At 37.5% G+C, this 26,774-nt stretch overlaps 1 protein-coding gene across 1 annotated transcript; it reads right to left on the bottom strand.

The window, feature by feature from the left end:
- Positions 1-23,628: 23,628 nt before the first annotated feature.
- LOC122035130 (histone H2B.2-like) lies at positions 23,629-24,569 on the bottom strand. Its single transcript, XM_042594517.1, has one exon. It carries the CDS (start codon positions 24,504-24,506, stop codon positions 23,643-23,645), a length of 864 nt encoding a protein of 287 aa, XP_042450451.1. The 5' UTR covers positions 24,507-24,569; the 3' UTR covers positions 23,629-23,642.
- Positions 24,570-26,774: the final 2,205 nt, after the last annotated feature.

The raw sequence follows: 26,774 nt of genomic DNA, 5'->3' as shown, positions 1-26,774 counted from the left end.
TTTATAAATTTCCGGAAACAAATTAGGAAGTTTTAATTCTTGTTTTAATTAAAACTTTCCTTGATTTGAGGCTTGAGGTGGCCGGCCATTGTATTTGAAAAAGAAAATTATTTTTAAATAATTTTTCCTTTTCAATGGAAAAAGAATTAAGGAAATTTTTATTAAATTTTCCTTATTTGCCAAGACCAAGGATTATAAAAGAAGGGGTAGAGAAGGCTTCATGGGTAATAATCTCTATTCTTTTCCTTCCTCTCCTCTTTTGTTTTGGTGGTCGGCCCTATTTCTCTCCTCTCCTCTTGTTGGCCGAAACTTATCTCTTGGTGGAGCTTTTGTTTGTGGCCGGATCAAGGAAGGAGAAGAAGGAGAGAAAGCAAGCCTCGTTTCTAGCATCCCTTGGAGCATGGTGGTGGTGGCCGAACCTCTTCATCCTAGAAGAAGTTTTGATGGCCGAAACTTGCAAGGAAGAAGAAGGTGCTTGATGGTTCTCATCTCGGAAGATCGTTGCCCACACAACGTCCGAGGTTAGAAGAGGAATACGGTAGAAGATCAAGAGGTCTTTCTAAAAGGTATAACTAGTAATTTTTCTTTCCGCATCATACTAGTTATTTTTGGAAATAATACTAAATACAAGAGGCATACGATTCTAGTGTTTCGAATTTGTTTTCGATATAGTGTTCTTTTGTTTTTCTTTTCCTTGTGATTTGATTGTTCTTTTCGGTTAACCTAAAGTTATTTTAGGAAATTAAATATTAGCTTTCCTTAAAAGGTTTTGTCTAGTCGGTGGTGGTTGCTCCCATATCCAAGAAGGCCATGTGCCTCGCCACATCAGTACTGGGAACCAATTTTGGAAATTAATATTTAATGGAATTAATAACTTAGGTGATTTGGATCAAACGTGTTAAGTTCCGCAAGAGATCCAAGTCAAAACCTAAAAGAACAAATAGATTAAGTTTTGGATCAAACGTGTTAAGTTCCGCAGGCGATCCAAAATTTAATTTAAAAGAACACATGGTAGCTAGGAAAAGGTTCAGACCTTTGTACAAAATTTTTTTACAGTGGAACCTCTAGGTTTTCCGAGTAGCAACCAACAGCAGGGTCAAGCAGACAGGCCGGGCGTAGATCTCGAACGGGTAGAGAAGTCTGACGGTCAAATGAAGAGACCAACCGGGCGAGCTGACCAAGGCCTGCGAGTCACAATTTCCTTGAAACAGATTCGCCCACCTCCGGCTATGCTTCGAGGCTTATAAGGGTTGTATGTTTACCAAGATACAACGATTGACCGTGGACTCCACCAAGCACTGATGGTCACGGCGAACTGAGTGGCACCCGATTACTACCACGGGCACTCTGTCGAGCAAGAGTCACACAACAAAGGAGGAGGAAAATAGAGAGCCTTTGCAAATTCACAGCAACAAAAGATCTACATGGCAAAATATTGGTTGTTCTACTTGGGCAAATTTTGCCCAGACCGATCCAGTATTCATGTGTGCAGGTCGCGCTCGCACACGAGTTAACTTGGTTCAACGCAATTCGGGGCCTGGATTTGCACCTACGCACCCACGCATGAGAGAGAACCTCTCCCCATGCATTTGTTCACATCATCAATGTATGTGAATCAATATAAACCAACAAAAATGTCTTAAAACTTCTAATGTGGAACTAAAGTCTCATTCACAATGGAGCCTCTTTTCTCTTCCATTTATTCTCCATTCACTTATTCAACACGCTTCTTCTCCTTTGCACCCGAGGTGCCTCCAAGCTCCATGAGGGCGCCTCGGGTACTGTTCATCCGAGGCCAAAAGAGCTCCTTTGTTCCTGGAAGATAGGTTAGTCCACAAGACAACAATATATCCTGCAAAACAAGGTTAGCACATAATTAACATAGTAACAGAATTGTTTTAACAATCTCCGGACTGTCCGGTTCAGACTTCGAATTTCCTACCGGAAACCTTAGGTTGAACTGACGCCTATTGTTCCCTCCGCGGGGAACGCGTCCTCATCTACTCCACTCAGGAGAGCATACCTGATGTCAGTCTGGTCCTCCAGAACTATTGGACTTTCTGCCTAGGGTTACCACCCCCTAGGACCTAGGGTTACCACCCCCTAGGGTTTTTTGCCACCTAGGGTTACCCCCCCTAGGACCTAAGGTTACCCCCCCCCTTAGGATTTCCTCCACCTAGGGTTACCACCCCCTAGGACCTAAGGTTGCCGCCCTTTAGGGTTTTTCACCACCTAGGGTTACGACCCCCCTAGGACCTAAGGTTACTGCCCCTTACGATATTTCACCTGCCTAACCGCAGTTAAGGCTTTCCTGCAAATTCATTCAACATATCAGACAACAAACCAACTTAACTTGAACCTTTTGACATAATCAAAACACTGGTTCGATCGTTGGATGCTTCCCACACCAACAATCTCCTCCTTTTTGATTATGGCAACACAGTTCAAAATTAAGTTAAAATATGAAAAAAAAAAATTAAATATGAAATTAAGAAATTTAAACATGAGCATGAATGTAAAAATTTGTAAAACTTATGCTCCTCCTTATGTTTAAATTCTTAATTCTTAAGTTTCTTTAACTTTGACTTTTCTTGTCACGCCCCCAAAGGAGTTCCTGTCAGACAAAAATCCGGCAGAACCTCCCCTGTACCGGTGACAATCTGAAGCATCACTACAAGCAAAATACATCAGCCACATGCGGCTGGAATATTTATATACACAACCACGCAGTTATAATAACAGCCCACACGGCTGGAATGAAACAATCACAACCACGCAGTTATATATAAAACAGCCCACACGGCTGTACTAAAAACCAACACAGCGGAAAAACGAAAACGAAAAGTCCAATACAACACAATCAACACACTGCTAGCCGGCTAGGCTTATACAACAAATACAACACCAAAACCATAAGATAGCCACACGGCTATACATAAATACAATGCCAAAAATAATAAAAGACCTGCAAAAGAAAACCAGCACGGTCTTCGGATGTGACGTAGGACCCGGCAGACAGGATACTCCAAGCGACACACAACCATCTACCTGCTACCTGAAAACATAAATGTATACATGCGGTGGTGAGTATAGGGAACTCAGCGGGTAATAGAAAAGATAGTGCATGGTAAATAAGCAAGTATGGAGATCAAAAGTATACAGTCTCAGTAGGGAATAAAGAACATGATCATACTATCATAATCAGTGCACCTAGACATATCTGACATAATAACCTGACATACAAACTGTACAAACCTCAACCGACATAGTGACAGATACATACCCAATCTGGAATCGACACATGGTACAATGATCAGTACACTCACCAGATCTGCAACAGACGTACCCATGACACCTGTGCAATATAAATACAACTGCATATACATGTAAAATAAATGACATGTATGCAGCATGGCAACCAAATGCAACAACCATATCTCAATCAAGTGCAACAACGACAATCACATGCAACTAGTATCTACTAGGCATGTATGCAAATGCAGATGCACCACGCATCAAATGCAAGAATAATAACTGCGTATGCATGCTCCATGGTCACCCCCGCCACCTCTCCGAACACCACGACCCCTGTATGGCCGAGAGGCTTGGGTCTGTGACGACTGTACTACCCTCCAGCCCACTATATAGTGGTCGAGGCGGACAATCCACTAGTAGCTATCTAGCTACATAGTATCAGGGTCCCTGACTGCTCACAACGCCGGATCTCACTAAACCTCGTGACCGGGTGGCACGACAGGACGAGCGGCAACTGCTCCAGCACCACTACCCATGAGTGGCCAAGTGTGCGGCGCTAAACCAAACTGATGACTCTCTCAACCACAAGGGAGACAATGGTCATCAGGTGCAATGAATGATGAACATGATATATATATATATAATCATGATACAGACACCATCATCATCTATGCAACAAATCCCAAATCCACATACGTACTCCACAACATGAGTATAATCATAACAATACCTCCACGTATCCCACCAAACATATGTATACAACTACACATGTATAATCAACCAAGAACCTCCAACAATCCCCCTAGATACATGTACACAGAACATAGGTACAATCAACGTGTAACCTCCAGTAAACATATCAGACACGTGTATATCAAATAAACCTACAATCAACACAACTCCTCCAAAAGTACGTAACCAAACACGTGTACACATACAACATGCAAATGTACGGTCAACATGATGTCTCCTAAAACACATATCACCCTACGTACAATCTCAGTCATACACACAATCAGCATGATAACACAACCAACCCGACAATCCCTACAATACATACTCTACACGTGTGAACATAGCAGAGTAGATATCAAGAGTTGAGACTGTATATGAAGAAAAATAGATCATCATAAGGGTCAAACATAAGTATCAAGTAGGAAAGAATCCAACAAACATGATATAAGGTAAAGCATCCTAAACCATTACATAACAACCATGCACTAAGCTCAATAAAAATCTACAGAGCCAAGGAAGAAATACCCGCCTTTATCTGTAGATCATGCCAAGTAATCCCGCGTCGAGACGTTCGTCCCGAATCCAAGTCCTGCGAATCACATGGTATATATATATATATATAATGTGTAGCTAATCACATAATCAACAACAAACTAAACCCAAAACCTAATCCTACGTCGATTAGGTAACCCTGTTTAGTTTCCATCCCACGATCTAAATCAAAGTAGATGATAGGTCCATCCTTAAACTCCACTCTTTCTAAATCCAACCATAATCCACAATCTTCACACTAATCATATCTTTTCATGAATTAATTCAATTCAATTCACATAATTCATCATCCATCAAACACCAATCTAAACTCATCATAAATCCTTCTAATCATAAACTAAATACCCCACATCTAATAATCAATCTAATGATCCCAATGATAAACATGAAATCATGATATCCATCCAACCTATATAATCCATCATTTAATCCATGACTTCATACAATCAAATACTCATCAACCAAACTCCAAATTCTAAACATTTAATCCATTTGATCAACCACCAAACATCATAAATCCAACATGCATAATTCTTCCACAATCAATCCCAAATCACCACATCAACCAGTCATAAATTTATCCAAACAACCATTCCATACATAATCTACAAGTCCTCAATAAATCCAACTCACCTTGAATCAATCCCTACAATCCATCTAAAAAAACCAAATTGCGTACATACTACTAAGAATCAAAAGTGCATCATCGAGATACACTCACCTTGAGATAGGGCAGTTCATTCCAGTAGCTCTCCATCAAGCTAAATACTGTCCGGAAGCTACAACAATCAACCATACACCAACTCTTCTAAGTATCAATCCAGAAAATGGAATATACAACAAAGGAGTTGCATAAAACCTAACCCACAATACACACTCACCTCAACAGAACCCCCATACTCTTCACCCGAAACCTTCACAGCTTCAAGAATTGAAATGGGCAGTGGCCGGCAGCTACTCACAGCAACAGGTGGTCGCCAATGAAGTTGCCGGCACAAACAGAGGTGATAAGAAGACTTAGGCATTTCGGCAAACACCTGTTAGGCATCACGAACATGAATGGCCAAAAACAAGAAACGCCATTGCCTACAATCTTGCGATGAAGCCTCAGAGTACCCCTGTCACTGCCCAAAGTAAGGATCAGTTGGAGGAAGAAAAGACAAACAAGCATCAACGCCACCACATACCTTCCCATGGCTGGAAGTAGCACGACAAATCCGGCGGGTGCGGTAAGGAACAGGAGCTAGGGCTCTGATCCTTGCTCTTGTCCAAGATCAAGTCGTGCCAAGGTGACGTCTTGGATCAAGAAAGTTGCGGACCCGAAGCTAGGCCTCAGGGATCGGTGGCCAGCATCGGCTGCTCATGGACGTCCGGCGATCGGCGAATCGGAGCAGCACAGGGTCGGCGTTGCGGGTTTTGGGATGAACCGTGAGGGGGAGGGAGGAAGAAAGGAGACTCGGCCGGCGTTGGGCTGAGATGCGTCAACGCGATCGGAATGCCCACTGTGCGGTGGCTCGACGTCGCCGGGAGAGGAATCGCCGAAGAGGGCAGCGCGTGAGGGAGAAGGGAGAAGAATCGGGAATAAGGGAAAGGAAACCGGGAGTTTAGAGGTTAGGTTTTTGATTAAATACTTAGGTTAGATTTAATTAAGCCCTAAGTTAGTATCTCAATCAACTCCCTACTTTATTGGGTATCCTGAACAGGCTTTCACTGTACCCCAAATTCGTCCCCTCAAAACGGGTCATACGACCTCCGTTTAAATCCCGAAAAATTTCTAAAAATTCCTGAAAAATCCAATATGATTTTTCGTCCCATAATATTTATTATTAAATTTTTCGGTATCTTACATTCTCCCCCACTAATAAAAATTTGGTCCCCAAATTTACTGGTAAACTCAGGGGTCACCATCCAAGGGTAACATCCAAGTAACAAGATCATATACCTCTCCATCATAGTATCATAAACGAATCTCCAACCGTGTTGATCCACCTCCAAGCGAATAGCGATAACCCTGTGAGCTATGAGCCCACCCTGCTTCCGCTACTTCCACCCTACTATCCAACCCACTGTGGATAAATCAACCATCTCTAAAATCCAAAATCCACTATCATCAGATCCTCCAATATCTGTATAGGGTGCTCAAACTATCCATGAGTCTAAGGGTAAAATCTATACTGAAACGAATCTCCTAATCCAAAGTTTGCTGTAACCACAGTCAAAACCATGATGTGAAATCACTGATCTCCATCCAAAACAATACTCAAAGATACATCATCCAGTCCGATAATCCCTCTAGAGTATAATCCTGCTACTCAATCCAAGAGAATCCATCTTACCAATCGATAGCTAGGGAGCAAAATCATCAACCAATCAATGATTACCCAATTCGTCATATTATCTCCATGTCTTGGATAATCCCACAACAAAATTCATCATAACATGCTCCCAACTCCACTACGGTATCCAAATCAACGGAGATAAATCCTACTAATCTCCGTTGTTCAGTCTCAACTTGTTGACATATTAGACATCAAGCTACAAAATCCGTAATGTCTTCCTTCATGTCACTCCACCAATAAGAACGTTCTAAATCTCTATACATCGAGTGTCGCTCGGATGTACCACAAATCTAGATCAATGTGTTTCCTGCAGTAACTCTTTCCGGATAAGAAGTGACTCGAAAACACACATAATGTCCCATGGAAATAAAGAATCAAATTCTCATTTCATGAGAATTCTAACTACTGGCACGAGACTACTCCGCTCATGCTACGTCGAAACTGCACCAAACCCCAAGTACAATCATCGGTGTAGAGTACAAATCCGTCTACACTAGAAAGTAACACTAGGACAGATGCGAGTATCAGCTTTTTGTTTCAACTCCTGAAACTGATTTCGTAAGCATCTAACTAGGAAGGTTCCCTACCCTTCCTAGACAGTCCAGTCAACGACATATCAATGCTAGAGAAATCCTCATCCACTCTCTAGTAATGTCCAACTAGTCCAAGGAAACAGCGAGTCTCCTGTATAGACTACGACTACTTCCCACTGGTAACAGCCTTTAACTCATGTGAATCCACTGATATCCTCTACTAGACACAACGTGTCCTAGAAGTCTCGTAAAAGACCATCACAATACGCACCACTGAACTTCGCATATAGATGTTCTCGTCAAACATCTCTGAACTATGCGAAGATAGTGTACGTGATCCACCTCGGATCGGGAATAGATCACAACATCGTTAATGACGATAATGAAAGCTGATCCAAACACCCTAGGGATACCAAATACATCGAGTCCATATAGACATCTAGGGCACGGTATGCCTAAATGGTAGCACCAAGGACTCATAATATCCATACAACAAACACTCTCAACCATAATGTCCTCAACAAATCTGTGATCTGACCACCAACTATAAATCACCCAATCCACAAATATCACAAACATACTACACTCCATGTCGCTATCAACATCCAATACTAAACAATAGATCATCAAACCAAATATCCACAAATAGATCATCAAAAGATAATCTATCACCATAAAGTATCCTCAATATCAATCGATCATACCAGATAGTCTCCTAAATAAAGATAGAGTCAAAGGAAAGCATCCAACCTTCAATCTCCTCTACCAACAAACTAACCGTATCCAAAAGGTCTGTCAAATCTCATCATCTCGTCTTTTCTAATAATCAAATATCTACAGTAGAGGAATGTCAATCCAAAGCCAAAGGGTCACACAACCTGCTAACTAAGAGTCTACCTATCAAGGAGATATCCACCACCCTCGTAATCATCCTATATATGTCTCTCGACAAATATCGATAAAAGGTCAAACCCTCTAATGTGATATATAGGCTACAAGATCTGGTAAAATGATCACGTGGTCAAGGTCTTGAGCCACCTGATAGAGACAATATTAATGAGTCATCTAACTATTGACTTATACCCCATCATACTGTGATTGCTCCACCCTGAGGTTCAGTAACCTCCAGTATCGAGCAACACACACGAAAGTAAAGGAGCACTATCACCAAACAGGTAGTCGGAATAACTGTCAGTCGACGCTATGTTCCTCAAACCTCCTAATTTAATCAATAATATCACATTCTCTGTATCATTACGGGTCATAGATCTCTGGGTACATCACAGATATCTAACTACACCCAATAGGTCTATGAGTCAGGATCTCCCATAGAGCAACGTTAGGCGAGCCTCATCGCCTCATAAACCACCATGCTAACGAAAGAGGTAAATAACTACTCTCTCTCCTAACACTTCAAAGAAACCACTAAATGATGACCTGATCTTCAAACATCATTCTCTGCTTCTTCCTTCACGTGGTACCGGATCACGTAAAGATCAAGCAGCTAACCTCCACTTTTTCTCACACTAGTACAAATCGTATATCCGAATGTACTCTCCAACTCGTACACCCTAGTAACGATTATATCTCATAAGTGTTAAGCAGGTAGCTTTACACTTTTCAACAATGATAGAGGTATCCTACCCGAATGTACCCCCCAAGTCATCCAACTAGGTACAGACAATCCATGGTCAAAGCCCCCATAGAATAGGATACATTAATCCTTTATAGACCAACTAAGCCGATAATGGTATACGGCTAATTCAGTTCTTTCCACGACGGTACAAGTCATGTACTCAAATGTATCTCCCAAAATATCTAACCAAGCACAAGTAACCCCAAAGATCGGAATCCCTATAATATAGAGTTTGTCGGTTCCCTACTGGTCGAACCAACAAAATAGATCGATCATCTCCTAACTGATCCAACAAGAGTAAATCAGCACGTCACTAGCAAAACCAACTGAGATAAGTCAATCCTCAAATGTCCATGTCAACAAGGGTAATAAGTCAAACCATAACTATACAAGTCAACCAGGTAAATCAATCCTAAACTGACTGAACAAACATAGTAAACCGGTACTCTACTAACTGAGTCAACATGAGTATACAAACACCATCAACTACCCAGCTAATAGTAATAGAGACAGGTATGTGACTCTAACTCTCAACCAACTAGTAGTAACAGACACTAAACTACTAGTAGTATGATATGAGGAAATCCCCTGAGACTGTAAAACGTTGATCTCCAATAGGTCAACCGTGATCAGTGATTGACCCAACACATGCAATGCATGTTATAAACAAATAGGCAGGTACTAACAAGAGTACTAACACATGTCATAACTAACAATCATGGACAAGCATGCATGTACTAACAACAAGGTAGGATAACAATATGCAAACATACCTCCTAAAGCTTGGAGATGTCCTGCTGCTGCCTGGTCCCAAAACCACATCAAGAAAACTGAATCACGAAATCCAAAAACACGAATAGCAGGCATTGTACCTGTTCTGATACCAGAAATTGGTATCAGATAAATCTCAAAAATAGAACACAAAACAAAACAGGTATCGTACCCGCTCTGATACCACTAAATTGTCACGCCCCCAAAGGAGTTCCTGTCAGACAAAAATCCGGTAGAACCTCCCCTGTACCGGTGACAATCTGAAGCATCACTACAAGCAAAATACATCAGCCACATGCGGCTGGAATATTTATATACACAACCACGCAGTTATAATAACAGCCCACACGGCTGGAATGAAACAATCACAACCACGCAGTTATATATAAAACAGCCCACACGGCTGTACTAAAAACCAACACAGCGGAAAAACGAAAACGAAAAGTCCAATACAACACAATCAACACACTGCTAGCCGGCTAGGCTTATACAACAAATACAACACCAAAACCATAAGATAGCCACACGGCTATACATAAATACAATGCCAAAAATAATAAAAGACCTGCAAAAGAAAACCAGCACGGTCTTCGGATGTGACGTAGGACCCGGCAAACAGGATACTCCAAGCGACACACAACCATCTACCTGCTACCTGAAAACATAAATGTATACATGCGGTGGTGAGTATAGGGAACTCAGCGGGTAATAGAAAAGATAGTGCATGGTAAATAAGCAAGTATGGAGATCAAAAGTATACAGTCTCAGTAGGGAATAAAGAACATGATCATACTATCATAATCAGTGCACCTAGACATATCTGACATAATAACCTGACATACAAACTGTACAAACCTCAACCGACATAGTGACAGATACATACCCAATCTGGAATCGACACATGGTACAATGATCAGTACACTCACCAGATCTGCAACAGACGTACCCATGACACCTGTGCAATATAAATACAACTGCATATACATGTAAAATAAATGACATGTATGCAGCATGGCAACCAAATGCAACAACCATATCTCAATCAAGTGCAACAACGACAATCACATGCAACTAGTATCTACTAGGCATGTATGCAAATGCAGATGCACCACGCATCAAATGCAAGAATAATAACTGCGTATGCATGCTCCATGGTCACCCCCGCCACCTCTCCGAACACCACGACCCCTGTATGGCCGAGAGGCTTGGGTCTGTGACGACTGTACTACCCTCCAGCCCACTATATAGTGGTCGAGGCGGACAATCCACTAGTAGCTATCTAGCTACATAGTATCAGGGTCCCTGACTGCTCACAACGCCGGATCTCACTAAACCTCGTGACCGGGTGGCACGACAGGACGAGCGGCAACTGCTCCAGCACCACTACCCATGAGTGGCCAAGTGTGCGGCGCTAAACCAAACTGATGACTCTCTCAACCACAAGGGAGACAATGGTCATCAGGTGCAATGAATGATGAACATGATATATATATATATAATCATGATACAGACACCATCATCATCTATGCAACAAATCCCAAATCCACATACGTACTCCACAACATGAGTATAATCATAACAATACCTCCACGTATCCCACCAAACATATGTATACAACTACACATGTATAATCAACCAAGAACCTCCAACAATCCCCCTAGATACATGTACACAGAACATAGGTACAATCAACGTGTAACCTCCAGTAAACATATCAGACACGTGTATATCAAATAAACCTACAATCAACACAACTCCTCCAAAAGTACGTAACCAAACACGTGTACACATACAACATGCAAATGTACGGTCAACATGATGTCTCCTAAAACACATATCACCCTACGTACAATCTCAGTCATACACACAATCAGCATGATAACACAACCAACCCGACAATCCCTACAATACATACTCTACACGTGTGAACATAGCAGAGTAGATATCAAGAGTTGAGACTGTATATGAATAAAAACAGATCATCATAAGGGTCAAACATAAGTATCAAGTAGGAAAGAATCCAACAAACATGATATAAGGTAAAGCATCCTAAACCATTACATAACAACCATGCACTAAGCTCAATAAAAATCTACAGAGCCAAGGAAGAAATACCCGCCTTTATCTGTAGATCATGCCAAGTAATCCCGCGTCGAGACGTTCGTCCCGAATCCAAGTCCTGCGAATCACATGGTATATATATATATATATATAATGTGTAGCTAATCACATAATCAACAACAAACTAAACCCAAAACCTAATCCTACGTCGATTAGGTAACCCTGTTTAGTTTCCATCCCACGATCTAAATCAAAGTAGATGATAGGTCCATCCTTAAACTCCACTCTTTCTAAATCCAACCATAATCCACAATCTTCACACTAATCATATCTTTTCATGAATTAATTCAATTCAATTCACATAATTCATCATCCATCAAACACCAATCTAAACTCATCATAAATCCTTCTAATCATAAACTAAATACCCCACATCTAATAATCAATCTAATGATCCCAATGATAAACATGAAATCATGATATCCATCCAACCTATATAATCCATCATTTAATCCATGACTTCATACAATCAAATACTCATCAACCAAACTCCAAATTCTAAACATTTAATCCATTTGATCAACCACCAAACATCATAAATCCAACATGCATAATTCTTCCACAATCAATCCCAAATCACCACATCAACCAGTCATAAATTTATCCAAACAACCATTCCATACATAATCTACAAGTCCTCAATAAATCCAACTCACCTTGAATCAATCCCTACAATCCATCTAAAAAAACCAAATTGCGTACATACTACTAAGAATCAAAAGTGCATCATCGAGATACACTCACCTTGAGATAGGGCAGTTCATTCCAGTAGCTCTCCATCAAGCTAAATACTGTCCGGAAGCTACAACAATCAACCATACACCAACTCTTCTAAGTATCAATCCAGAAAATGGAATATACAACAAAGGAGTTGCATAAAACCTAACCCACAATACACACTCACCTCAACAGAACCCCCATACTCTTCACCCGAAACCTTCACAGCTTCAAGAATTGAAATGGGCAGTGGCCGGCAGCTACTCACAGCAACAGGTGGTCGCCAATGAAGTTGCCGGCACAAACAGAGGTGATAAGAAGACTTAGGCATTTCGGCAAACACCTGTTAGGCATCACGAACATGAATGGCCAAAAACAAGAAACGCCATTGCCTACAATCTTGCGATGAAGCCTCAGAGTACCCCTGTCACTGCCCAAAGTAAGGATCAGTTGGAGGAAGAAAAGACAAACAAGCATCAACGCCACCACATACCTTCCCATGGCTGGAAGTAGCACGACAAATCCGGCGGGTGCGGTAAGGAACAGGAGCTAGGGCTCTGATCCTTGCTCTTGTCCAAGATCAAGTCGTGCCAAGGTGACGTCTTGGATCAAGAAAGTTGCGGACCCGAAGCTAGGCCTCAGGGATCGGTGGCCAGCATCGGCTGCTCATGGACGTCCGGCGATCGGCGAATCGGAGCAGCACAGGGTCGGCGTTGCGGGTTTTGGGATGAACCGTGAGGGGGAGGGAGGAAGAAAGGAGACTCGGCCGGCGTTGGGCTGAGATGCGTCAACGCGATCGGAATGCCCACTGTGCGGTGGCTCGACGTCGCCGGGAGAGGAATCGCCGAAGAGGGCAGCGCGTGAGGGAGAAGGGAGAAGAATCGGGAATAAGGGAAAGGAAACCGGGAGTTTAGAGGTTAGGTTTTTGATTAAATACTTAGGTTAGATTTAATTAAGCCCTAAGTTAGTATCTCAATCAACTCCTTACTTTATTGGGTATCCTGAACAGGCTTTCACTGTACCCCAAATTCGTCCCCTCAAAACGGGTCATACGACCTCCGTTTAAATCCCGAAAAATTTCTAAAAATTCCTGAAAAATCCAATATGATTTTTCGTCCCATAATATTTATTATTAAATTTTTCGGTATCTTACATTTCTACTTTTCTCTCCCCCTTTGACATAAATCAAAAGGAATAAGTAGAGAGAGAAAAAATATTTTATGTAATTTTAAGCTCCCCTTGAAAAGTAACACATGAAAGAAAATAACTTTTCAACAAAAATTTAGCTTTGAAAAATAGTTCCAAAAAAAACTTAGCTAAATTCGAGTTTCTTTGAAAATACATAATTTTTCAACGAAAATTTAGCTTTGAAAAATAATTTCTTTTAAGAGATGCTTAGCTAAATTGAAAATATTTAAAAAAACTTAGCTTAAAAAAAGACTTTGAGGGCTTTGGTACTTAGCTTTCAAAACTTAGCTTTTAAAAGGAGTTAATTAAAATATTTTGATAAATACTCAATTAAGTACTTATATTAAAATGGATTTTCATAAGAAACTTAGTTAAGTACTTAGCTTAAAGGAATTTTTCATAAAAGCATAGTTAAGTACTTAGCTTGAAAAATACTTAGCCTTTTAAAATATTTTCTATTAAAAATATTTAGCTAAGAAAATGATTTCTTTGAAAAATATTTTAAAAAACTTTAGTAATTAGCTTTTGAAAAGATTTTTAAGAAAAACTTAGGTAAGTACATTGAAACTTAGAAAAAAAACTTTTTCAAAAACTTATTTTTCTAGATACAAAAATATTTGAACTTGATGAAATATTTGATGTTTATTAAAAAAACAATGGAATTCCTTTTAAAAAAAACTTGACTCCCTTCACTCCCCCTTGATTAATGCCTTAAAAATTTTGAGGATCCTAGAATCCAAGCATGTATTTAAAAATGAATAGAAGTTATCATTTTCCTAATTTTCCATCTCACTTATTCTAGGTTATCAAGTATGTTCATCTTATGAGTGAGTGTGTTGAAATTGAGGTAAGTTTGAAATTTTAGTGAGTTTGAATTTCAGATGAGTAAACATTTAAAATTTTGAAGATTTTGGAAATATAATTAATTCAGTTTTAAATCATAATTTGAAAATATGATTTGAGAATTAATTGAGATTTAAAAAATTAATTATCATTATGATTTTGAATTAACAATAATTTCAAAATTAATTATTAATTGATTTGAAAATTGAAATTTAATAATTAATGATTTCAATTTTGAAATTATTATAATTTGAAAATTATAATTCTATAGATCATGATTTTGACATTAATCTTAATTTAATTTTTACTTAGAAATAGTTGACATTTTGAAATTAATTAAGATTACAAAATTATTCAGAGAATTAAATAAGATTTTCCAATTAATTATGATTTTAAAATAATTTTCTAATAAACTGAGATTTTGAAATTAATTATGATTTTTAAAAAACAAATTCAAAGGGTTTTTAAAAGAATTTTTAAAACATTTTTAAAATAATTTTTAAATGATTTTTATAAGGATTTTTAAAATATTTTAAAAATAATTTTCAAAGGATTTTTAAAGGAGTTTTTAAAATATTTTTAAATTAATTTTTAAAGTAATTTTTAAAAGAATTTTCAAGAGATTTTAAAAATAATTTTAAAAGTAATTTTTAAAAGAATTTTTAAAAGCTTTTTAAAATAATTTTTAAAGGATTTTTAAAAGATTTTTAAAATAATTATTTAAAGGTTTTTAAAAGGATTTTCAAAAGCTTTTAAAAATAATTTTTTCAAAGGATTTTTAAAAGATTTTTATAATAATTTTTTTAAAAAAATTTAAAATAATTTTTAAAATAATTTATAAAATATTTTAAACAATATTTTAAAATTTATTTAAAATAATTTTAAAGAAATTTTTAAAAGAATTTTTAAAATAATTTTAAAAATATTTTTCAAGAATTTTTAAAATAATTTTTTACATAATTTTAAAATATTTTTAAAATAATTTTTAAAGGATTTTTAAAATAATTTTTAAAGGTTTTTAAAATATTTTTAAAATACTTTTTAAAGGATTTTTAAAATAATTTTTGTAGGATTTTTTAAAGATTTTTAAAAAGATTTTTAAAATATTTTTAAACGAATTTTTAAAATAATTTTTTAAAGTAATTTTTAAAAGGATATTTAAAGGATTTTAAAAGCTTTTTAAAATAATTTTTAAAGGATTTTTCAAAAAAAATTTAAGGATTTTTAAAAAAAATTTTAAAGGTTTTTTGAAAGGATTTTTAAAATAATTTTTTAAAGGATTTTTAAAAGAATTTTTAAAATATTTATAAAATAATTTTTAACATAAATTTTAAAAGATTTTTAAAATAATTTTTTAAGTGTTTTTTAAAAGAATTTTTAAAATATTTTTAAAATAATTATTAAAGTAATTTTTAAAAGGATTTTTAAAGGATTTTTGAAAGAATTTTTTAGAGTACTTTTTAAAAGAATTTTTAAAGTAATTTTTAAAAGGATTTTTGAAAGAATTTTTTAAAAGCTTTTTAAAATAATTTTTAATGGATTTTTAAAAGAATTTTTTAAAAGCTTTTTAAAAGAATTTTTTAATGTACTTTTTAAAAGAATTTTTAAAGAATTTTTAAAATTTTTTTAAAAGAGTTTTTAAAATATTTTAAAAATAATTTTTAAAGGTTTTTAAACGATTTTTAAAAGATTTTTTTTTACTAAGTTATCCTAGATCCATCTCACCCGATTCTAAATTATCAATCAGGGAAACTTAAGTAGTTTTGTGAGATAGTTATCTTTGATTTAGATTATTTCTAAGAATTAATTTACATTTTAGTTAAACTTAGGTTTTCCAATTGGTTAATTAAATATACATTTCAAAGATTGTCTCCCAAGCTATGGCGAGGCACTAGGCCTTCTTGGGTATGGGATCATCCACAACTTCTAAACAGAGCCTTTCAAATAAAATATATATTTAATTCCCTTTTGAAACCCCTAGGTTTAACTATACAAGTGTAAATTATGCCTAGGTCCTTAAACTATCTTAGTCTAAACATGCATAATACAAAAAAATAAATAGGCATCAAACAATTCTAGAAATAGATTTTCTATTTGGATCATAGCCTCGATATGGTCTATCAGAGAAATGAACTTGATCCTTGGGGACCCAATATTGACCAAGTCCAACTTGATTAACCAAGTTGGACTTAGGTACCCATGTTTGGACTATCTTTCTATTCGGCCTGTTAACAAGCGATAAATAAGGCCGATATTTCTTTTTATTTCTAAATCCTAGCCCGGATCAATTGTATACGGCTTTCTGATTTCCAAGAATCAAGTCAAGATTCTTGGAACCCAGTGTAAACCGTTCCAATGTAACTTTCAAATCCTTGATTTGAATTTTTCAAGCTGGAATTCTCTTCCTCAAGCTTTTGGACTTGAGTTGAGGTTCTAGTCTGAACCGATTCAGTCAAGGGTTTGAAATTAGTCGCTTCTTTAAGGGAGGTTATCTCCTTTAGAAGCGACTTGATCCGAATGTTGGACTTAGCTAATTTTTGCATTAAGTAATTGATTAAATTGTATAAACAACGCGTACTTACAGAGGGGTTTGGCCCTTCGGAAACGGATACGGATCCGTGGCTTTTCTCGGACTCAGCTTCCGATTCGTCCTCGCTTCTGGATTCGCTAATTTAATCCTGGGCCGTCATTACGAGATAATTCGTCTGTTCGAGTTCTTTGTCGTCGAACTCTTCTAAGGATGACTCGTCCCAGGTCGCTTTCAGGGCCTTCTTTCTTCTTGCCTTTTTTGTATCTTTCTAGTTCGGGCATTTGGCCTTGATGTGCCCCTTCTGGTTGCATCAGTAGCACATCACCTCTAACTTTACCTTTGCGTTTAGTTGGGGCTCCTTGGACTGGATGACCTTTTTGACATCCTTTTTGTTGAAGCCCTTCTTCTTCTTGTAGAGCTTCCTCACCAAGTTGAAGAATTCCACCGTGAGCTCGTCATCGTTGTCGTCTGAATCCGGTTCTTCTTCTGATTCTGGTTCGGTTCTACGCTTTGTTTTAGTTTCCCGGGTTCTTCCTGCACCTACAACCAAAGCTATACCTTTTTCGGTCGGACGTGAGTTAATCTATTTATATAATTCGAATTCCGCAAATAGCTCATCTAATTTTATTGAAGAAAGGTCCTTAGAAACCTTGTAAGCATCTATCACGCAAGGTATTCCTTGGAAAAGCGTTTAGAGAATACCTGATTACATCTCTGTTTTCTACCTTATGTCCGATTGCATGCAGATCGTTGTGTAGGTCTTGTATCCAGGTGTGGAGTTGGCTAGCTGTCTCGTTTTCCTGCATTTTAATATTATATAGTTTATTGAATATTAAATCTCTCTTACTTACCTTAGTGTCGGACATTCCTTCATGAAGCTCGATCAGCTTCTCCCAAAGTTCCTTGGCACTCGAACGGGCCGACGCAGTTCAACTCCTCCTTCGATAGGCCGCACTGGAGGGTCCAGGTCGCCTTGGCATTCGCTTCTACCTTTTTTATAAGAGTCGCGTCCCCGTCCTCGTATAATATTGGTTTGCCGGCGCCGTCAGTTGGTAGTTGAAACCCGATTTTGACGATCATCCAGACTTCAAAGTGAGTCTGGAGATACGCCTCCATCCATCCCTTCCAATAACCATAGTCGTCTCCGGTGAAGAGCGGTGGGCGAGCGGTGTTATACCCTTCTTGAAGAGCCATGTAAAAATTCTTGCACAGAAAAATAAATAGAAAACGAGTCTCAGGACTTGGTCTTGGATTAGCAGTGTGATATAAAGTAAAAATAAATTACGATCTTGAGTGGTGTTGCACCAGCTTCAAGACAAATCCAATTACGAAGGAAAATTAGATCGGAGACAACAAGAATACCGATTTCGATCGACTTCAAAAAACTGAAATCACCATGAAAAGAATGCTTGATTGGTGGTTGCACCAAATCAAAGCGACCCCGCTCTGATACCAATTATTGGATCGAGATGAGCTAGAGGGGGGGTGAATAGCGCTCGTAGCTTTCATGCGTTTCGGATTCTAAAACGTATCGAGAATAAATGCAGCGGAAATTAAATCAAACACACAAAACACACAGAAGACTCCAAGATTTACTTGGTTCGGAGCATAGAGCGACTCCTACTCCAAGGCCCATGCTCGTTAAGCGTCTACTTTGGGCAACAACTATTATGCACAAAAGGTTACAAGAGTATTACAATTTAACAGTAAAAAATATTTATATCGACAACAAGAATTGAAGATCTCGAAGCTCCGGGTTATCAGGGACTTGTCGTAGCTTAGCCGGGTCGTATCTTGAGCAGCACACGAAGGATGAATCACTTGGAATTTAATGATGTGAGATGCTGGTCGAATACCCTATATAAAGGCTATTGGAGGCGCCTCAAAGCCCTTTGAGGCGCCTTCATCGCAGCTGAGTCAGCCGCGCAGATAAGCGCAGAAGAAGTCCTCACTGATCCTCTTGAAGGCACCTTCATAAGCCTTGAAGGCGCCTCCAAGGCTGTCCGAGGCGCCTCAAGCCTCCATGAGGGTGCCTCCATACTTGTCGCGTGTGCTTCTTCTCCTTTGCAACCGAGGCGCCTCCAAGCTTCATAAGGGCGCCTCGGGTACTGTTCATCCAAGGCCAAACGAGCTTCTTTGTTCCTGCAAGATAGGTTAGTCCACAAGACAACAATATATCCTGCAAAACAAGGTTAGCATATAATTAACATAGTAACAGAATTGTTTTGATAGTCTCCGGACTGTCTGGTTCTGACTTCGGATTTCCTACCGGAAACCTTAGGTTGAACCGACACCCACTGCTCCTTCTTGGGGAACACATCCTCACCTACTCCACTCATGAGAGCATACCTGATGCCAGTCTGGTCCTCCAGACCTACTGAACTTTCTGCCTAGGGTTACAACCTCCTAGAACCTAGGGTTACCACCCCCTAGGGTTTTTCACCACATAGGGTTACCCACCCTGGAACCTAAGGTTACCCCCCCCTTAGGATTTCCTCCACCTAGGGTTACCACTCCCTAGGACCTAAGGTTGCCGTCCCTTAGGGTTTTTTACCACCTAGGGTTACCACCCCCTAGGACCTAAGGTTATCGCCCTTAGGATTTTTCACCTGCCTAACCGCAGTTAGGACTTTCCTGCAAACTCATTCAACATATCAGGCAACAAACCAACTTAACTTGAACCCCTTTGACATAATCAAAACACCGGTTCGATCGTCGAATGCTTCCCGCACCAACAGCCACTAGTTTAGGTTGTTTAATCAATTATATCTCAATCCTAATCGATTGATTTCATCAATTGATTGGGCTAATCGATTGATTTCATGCCAACTGTTTAGCACCTTGCTAATCTACCTTGGACTTAACTAGTTTCCATCTAAGTTTGCATAGTCTCACTGAGACTTCACTTGTGACAAGTGTTTAGCTTTCAACTAATCCAGTTTGGATTTAATCTAGTTCCCACAAAAACTTCTCTTGTGTCAATTATTTAGCTCCCAGCTAACCCACCTTAGACTTAATTAAATTTTCAATTAGATTTATCTGGTCCCATTAAGATTTCTATTTATCTAACATCGAACTTCTTATTTATCTAACTTCTAATTAAAAACTTCTTACTTAAACATATTACCTAAATATTAAAATTTAAATTTGAGCTAATTTAAACTTAGTCAAATTAAATTTCACCTAAGGACAATAACCAACAAAAATGACTTTCTTAATTTTTTTAATAAAAAAAAGTAAACGAACGCCTTCTTAATCTTATTCGTTTTAGAGTTTTGCACAACCGACAATTTGTTGAGTGACCTGGATTTCTTAAGAAGTCACTACCTGGTGGTCCCAACGACGGTCCCACGTTATTTGTTATTTGTTATTAAGAGAGTACATTAGACAATCAAAATTAATCCTCAGATAAAATAATTCGTCAGTATTTATCGGGGCGGTCCGAACAACGGTCCCACATTATTACATTAGACAATCAAAATTAACCATAAGATAGAAATATATATTTATCGGGACGGTCCCAACGACGGTTTCATATTATTAAGAGACTTTAAATTAAAAAAAAAAAATCAAAATTCACTATGACAAGTTTCAATCTAAACATATTATATAGTAATATCTCATGTCTTAACCACAGCACCATCTAAAATGAACGATTAAAAAGTCACTTAAGGTGGTAAAAAGATGACTACACTCGCCCCTAATCCTCCCATCAATCCGTTCCAAGACTAATACGGAAAAGATAAATCACAAGTGACTATTAGCCTTTAGAATAGAACTAGTCCATAAGAAATATATTTACCTCAATTATGTCAAAATTCAAATCCCAATTATGTCAAAATTTAAATCCCAGACTTTATGATGACAGTACCTCATGCGCTAGTCATTATACCGTCTCGAAAGGATGTTAAAAAGTCACGTGGCAAAAAAATCATAAGGAAGAAATTTACTTCAATCATGTCAAAATTCAAACCCCGGACCTTATGATGACAGTACCTCATGCCTAGTCGACCGTCTCGAAAGAATATTAAAAAGTCACATGGCAAAAAAACAAGTGATTCGCTCGCCCTTAGTACCCTCCCAATCGTTTCTAGGTCAACACGGAGGAAGTAAATTACGGATGACTACTAGTCATTAGTACAAGTGACAAACATGAGCGAGAGATATGCTCGACACATCAAATTTTGTCTCCCCACCAATTCGTTCCTAAACCAACACGGAGGAAGTAATCATGGATGATTACTAATCATTAATACAAATGACAAACATGAGCGAGAGAGATGCTCAGACACGTCAAATTTTAACCCCAAGAATATAAGAACATCATATATTTTAATTATCACACCACCCCGAGATAACAAACATGAGCGAAAGACATGTTCAGATATGTCAAATTTTAACCCAAAAACTTGTATGATAACATCATATATTTTAATTATCACATTACCCCTTATGGTCTGTTTGGGAGGAGGTGAGGGAAGGAGAAGGAAGGGGAAATAAAGGGAAGGGAAATTTTGAACCTCGTTTGGGAAGAAGTGAGGAAAGGGAAGGAAAGGTAAGGAAGGGTAAGCTTTAACCTTCGTTACTCATGGAAAGAGAGATTTTCTTACACCCCGAATTGGGGTGTAAGGAAGGGGAAGGGAAAACAAAATGTTTTTTATTCCAATTTTATCCCTGTTCTTAATAGTTTAAGAAATATTTTAATTTCTAATTTTACTATATCGCCGGAGTTCAATTTCCTCGCCTTTTTCACAGCTCGCTTGCTACCAGATTATTAGAGGAGAGGATCTGACACGTCTTCTAACTGAATTGAAGGGAGAAAATATTTTTATCCTCAAAATTTAAGAGGATATCTACTATTTTTTAATTTTTCCATCAAAATTTAATAAATTTTTAAAGAATAGAAATTCTCGTGCGTTATCTTTCAAATTTTTTTATTTAAGATTTTTAAAATCATTATTTTCATTATTTCTCATTTAATTACTTGATTATCGATAATTCATTGTTTTGTTATGAATAGTATAAAAGATTAATTTTTTATTAAAAAAACTAATTTAAATGATAATATAAAAAATTAATTTTATTATTAAAAATATCTAATTTATATTTATAAAATAAATATTAATATTATGAAAATTTTCTAATTTAAAAAATAAAAGTATTTTTATAACTTTATCTATTTAACATTCATTCCTCTTCCTTTTCTCCCAAACAAAGTAACACATGTTACGTTAATGAACCTTCTATCCCTCCTAAATAAGGAGAAGTTAAATACTTCCCCTTCCTTCCCCTCCCTTAATGAATCTTCCCTCACTCCATCCAAACAGAGGGTTAGAGAAGAGGGTGGTTAAAAGATCACTCACGCTTCATGCTGGGTGAATAAAAATTTAATTAAATCGAATAAATTAATTTTAAAATTAAGTTTAATTAATCAAAATTTTTATTTTTTTTAAATCGATCAATTAGTTCGATTTTAAAATTTTAAACCCCAATCAAATTTGTAGATTAATTTTTACACTATTATTTTTTTAAATCGAATCAAATTTTTAAACTAACTAAGAATTTTGATTAATTGAACTAGAGAATTTTAATTAATTCAATTAATCCGATATTTATTGGTTAGATTAATTGAACTAGAGAATTTTAATTAATTCAATTAATCCTGTATTTATTTGTTATCTAACCGAATACTCACTCTTCACTCTTAAATGAGACCGAGTCCGAAATGAGTATTTAGACGTTGAACAAATTATCAAAAGCTTACGAACATCCGAAATGAGTATTCGATTAAAAATCGAACAAAACTTAATCGAATCGATTTTTTTCAAATAAATCGAACAGTTTTTTTTTTCAAACAAATCGAATTAATTTTTAATAAAAATCGAATCAAATTTTTAATAAATCTGAATAAATCAGTTAACTGAAACAAATCGAATAAATTGATTTTTTTAAATTTAATTTAATTTAATAAAAATTTAATTCAATCTAAAATTTATAGTATAAAAATTAATTTATTCAAAAATTTGATCTATTCGATTAATTAAATTTAACCGAATAAAAAAAATTAAAATCAAATAAAAAAATTCAAAAAAAATTAAAATCAAATAAAAAAACAAACTCGAACCGAATTAACGTATTTTTTTAAAAAAAAAATAAATTAAAAAAAAAAAACTAAATTCTCGAATAAACCGAACATAATTTTTAAATTTTATAGATTTATTCCTACCCCTATCCAGGATTAATTAAAATGAGCAAACATCCGACACACACATATAAACACACATATAAGGTTACATTCGAACACAACCAAATTTAGTATCACACTAACTAGCTCACGTGACGAGAATTATTCTGCACTACGGAGCATTCCAAAATGGCAAAATCCCGCCCGCCGCCCTTGATGTCTATTACAACTAACTACACTAACAATGTCCGGCCAACCCTCCCACATCTCCGCTACCCGCTCCCACTAGTCGCCGCTGCCCGACGCGGCACGCCATGTAGTTAGCAACGGCCTTGCTTCCCTCGGCGATGGCATGCTTGCCCAACTCCTCCGGCAACACCAGCTGCACCGCCCCTTGCACCTCCCTCGATGACAGCGTCACCCTCCCTGAGTAGGTCGACAGCTGTGACGCCTCGTTTGCCAGCCGCTCGAACATATCCCCCATCATGCAGTCCACCACCGTCATCGCCCTCGCAGATATCCCCAGCCCTGGGTGCACCTGCTTCAGCACCCGGAACACGTACCTCTTGTACCCCCCGCCCACGCCGTCCATCTCGCCACCGCCCAACCTCCTCCTCCACCTCCGCTTCCCTAGCTTCTTGCTCTCTTTTACGGGCGCTTCCTTTCGTTGCTCCACCTTCTTGGGCGTCGGAGGCTCTGCTTCCTTCTCCACCCTCTCGTCCTCCTCACCCTTTTCTTCTTTCTCGTCTCCCCCTTCTTCTCCTTCTTGCGTTTCCATGTCGACGATGGACTCGGCCGCTTCCTTTTCTTTGCTACGATCGTCCTCGTCTCCCTTCTGCTTCGGAAGCGGCTCCTCTGTCTCCAGGGAAGCTTCCTCGGCTCTTTGCTTCTGCTCTGTTTCAGGCTCTGTTTTCTTGTCATTAGCGACGACAACGACGGAAATGGGGACTTCATCCTCCACCACAACCTCAACAATCTTGGAGTCCGACGCGGCCGGGAGGTTGACGCTGTTATGGCTATCGACGGCCACGCCGAGGACTTCGACGGTCTCCTCGACCACCTTCTTGGTGGTCCTCACGATCTTGGCGCGCTTCGGAGCCATTAACAAATATCTCCTTCTCGACGTCGGCGTGTTGGAAAGTGAAAGAGGAGATAGGCTACGGCTTGAGATAGGGAAGAAAGCCGGGAGGAGACAATGCAGGGACAAATAGACGATTCGAGGAAGGCGGCGGGGCGACGCGTGGAACGACACGTGCGCCTTCATGGGAAGATGAAGGGGATACGTGTACAAAATACGGAGACTTCTCAAAGCGTCCTGGTTCCTTCCCCTAGTGCCAAGAACGAACATCTTTGAACTGCAGTGGTCCCCAGTTTGACTGACCATACCGGCGGGGCCAAGTCTTTTTGATTTATTTTTTCCGATTGAAAATTTAGGCATAAAATTAGAAAGGTATTTTAATTAAAATTACACCGTTTAAAATAACTTTTAATTCATTTGCATATTAAAATAACGATAATTTTTGTTGATCAGAATCTGACCAACTAAAATTTTTTATCCTTCAATTAGAATACATACATTGTATATACATGTAATTAATGTATACATATAATATTACTAAAATATCCATATATACACTTGCATGTATTGATTCTAGCTGACCAGATTCTGACCATTTAACATTACCCTTAAAATAATATATCTTTAATAAGAAAATGTTAGAATCCAGTATTCCTTGAAAATACAAGACCCAAAGACATATCCCAGTATACATAAGTTAGCATGTCCATTTTACTTAGTATCCGTTATATTAAATTAATTTAGGGGTCTATTCCTAATTCTCTTTTCTCACTAAACCTTATCATTCTCAGATCTATCGAAAGTGAAGAAAAACCTTAATAAACAAGCAACAAAGGATGAATTGATTACAGCAGCTTCTATTTGCTTAACATGCTTTGCCAATCGACACTAACAGCTCTCAATCTATAAGGATCTTATATGAAAAAAAATAATATATGCAGTAGAAAAATAAATTTCTCTAGGGATCCATACGAATACAGTATACATGTTATTCTACTCTATCAAAATAGAATAATTTTCTTTGTTACGTGAATGGTACAATCCCGATAGTAACTTTAATTCGTCGGATCTCAGTGCAATCAGAGCGGCTGCTCCTCTTCGGTATCCACATGAACATGTTCTACATTCGTCGCACGAACTTAGATTCGGAGAAGAACAACCTTATTGTGCTAGCAACAAGAAGATGTTTGGCCAAGGGAAGAAGAAGAGGAAGAAAAAGATGATGAAAAGTCTCACATCAAAAATTTCACTCAAAAAGCTTTTATATTTATCCAATGAATACCAAGAGTTTCATGCCTTCTTCTTCCATTAATAATGAATTAATCTCCATTACTCTCTATTAAAATTTTTAATGACTTGGATTAATATATTTGATTAACCATTAATCCAATAACCCAATAAATCTAATCTGTTAATCCAATGAGTCTAATCTGTTAATCCAATAGTCTAATTCGGATTGGACTCAATCTAATTTGAGTCTAACTCAATGAGTCTAATTTAGATTAGACGTAACCTATGGTCCATATAAACCCATCTAAAAATTAACATGTTCTTTGTATATAATCTAATAGGTTCTCGTAACATTGACAATGTCTCTAAAGTAATATTTTAGATACATAAACAATAAGTAACATCTTGTAATGCCCTAAGTGACAAGAATGTCGAGATTCGTCATAACCTTTCTATGTTTATTATCTTGTATGACTTGATTCTTCTATTTGCGATATCTAAATTGATCGATGAGGCGTAGACTATGTTATCCTCTTATCAATTTTTATATTTCTTGATCTTTAAGTAGATTCACTTAACCAAATAAGCTCAATATCTCATATTAACTTATTTAAGCATGACCATACATTTTAGTAGGCCAACTTAATTAATCAAAGGACTCACATATATCACTTCCTTCATATGGAAGGGATATATCTCATTTACATCACTCACATGTATCCACATAACTTATTACATAACTAGTGATCGACTTTATAATCTACTTTATTACAAGTGATGTTTGCCGATACCAAAGTACATAACTTCTTATGTAAGGAATAGTAGTGACTTTAGGTTTAAGAACTATTCATACCAATAGTTACTATGAGAATATTTATGACACTCATATAACGATCCATGAAATATTCTCATGGTAGGTCAATTTAGTATATATTCTCTAATATATACCCATATGTCAACTTGATATCTTATATCCATGACTTGTGAGATTAAGTCATCAATTGACCAATATTCTAGTCTCAATGCATTAATATTGCCCTTGTATATTAATTCTTGATTAGG

Source organism: Zingiber officinale, chromosome 11B, assembly GCF_018446385.1.
Source record: "Zingiber officinale cultivar Zhangliang chromosome 11B, Zo_v1.1, whole genome shotgun sequence".
Lineage (NCBI taxonomy): Eukaryota > Viridiplantae > Streptophyta > Magnoliopsida > Zingiberales > Zingiberaceae > Zingiber > Zingiber officinale.
This window is presented reverse-complemented; position numbering and strand designations above follow the sequence as displayed.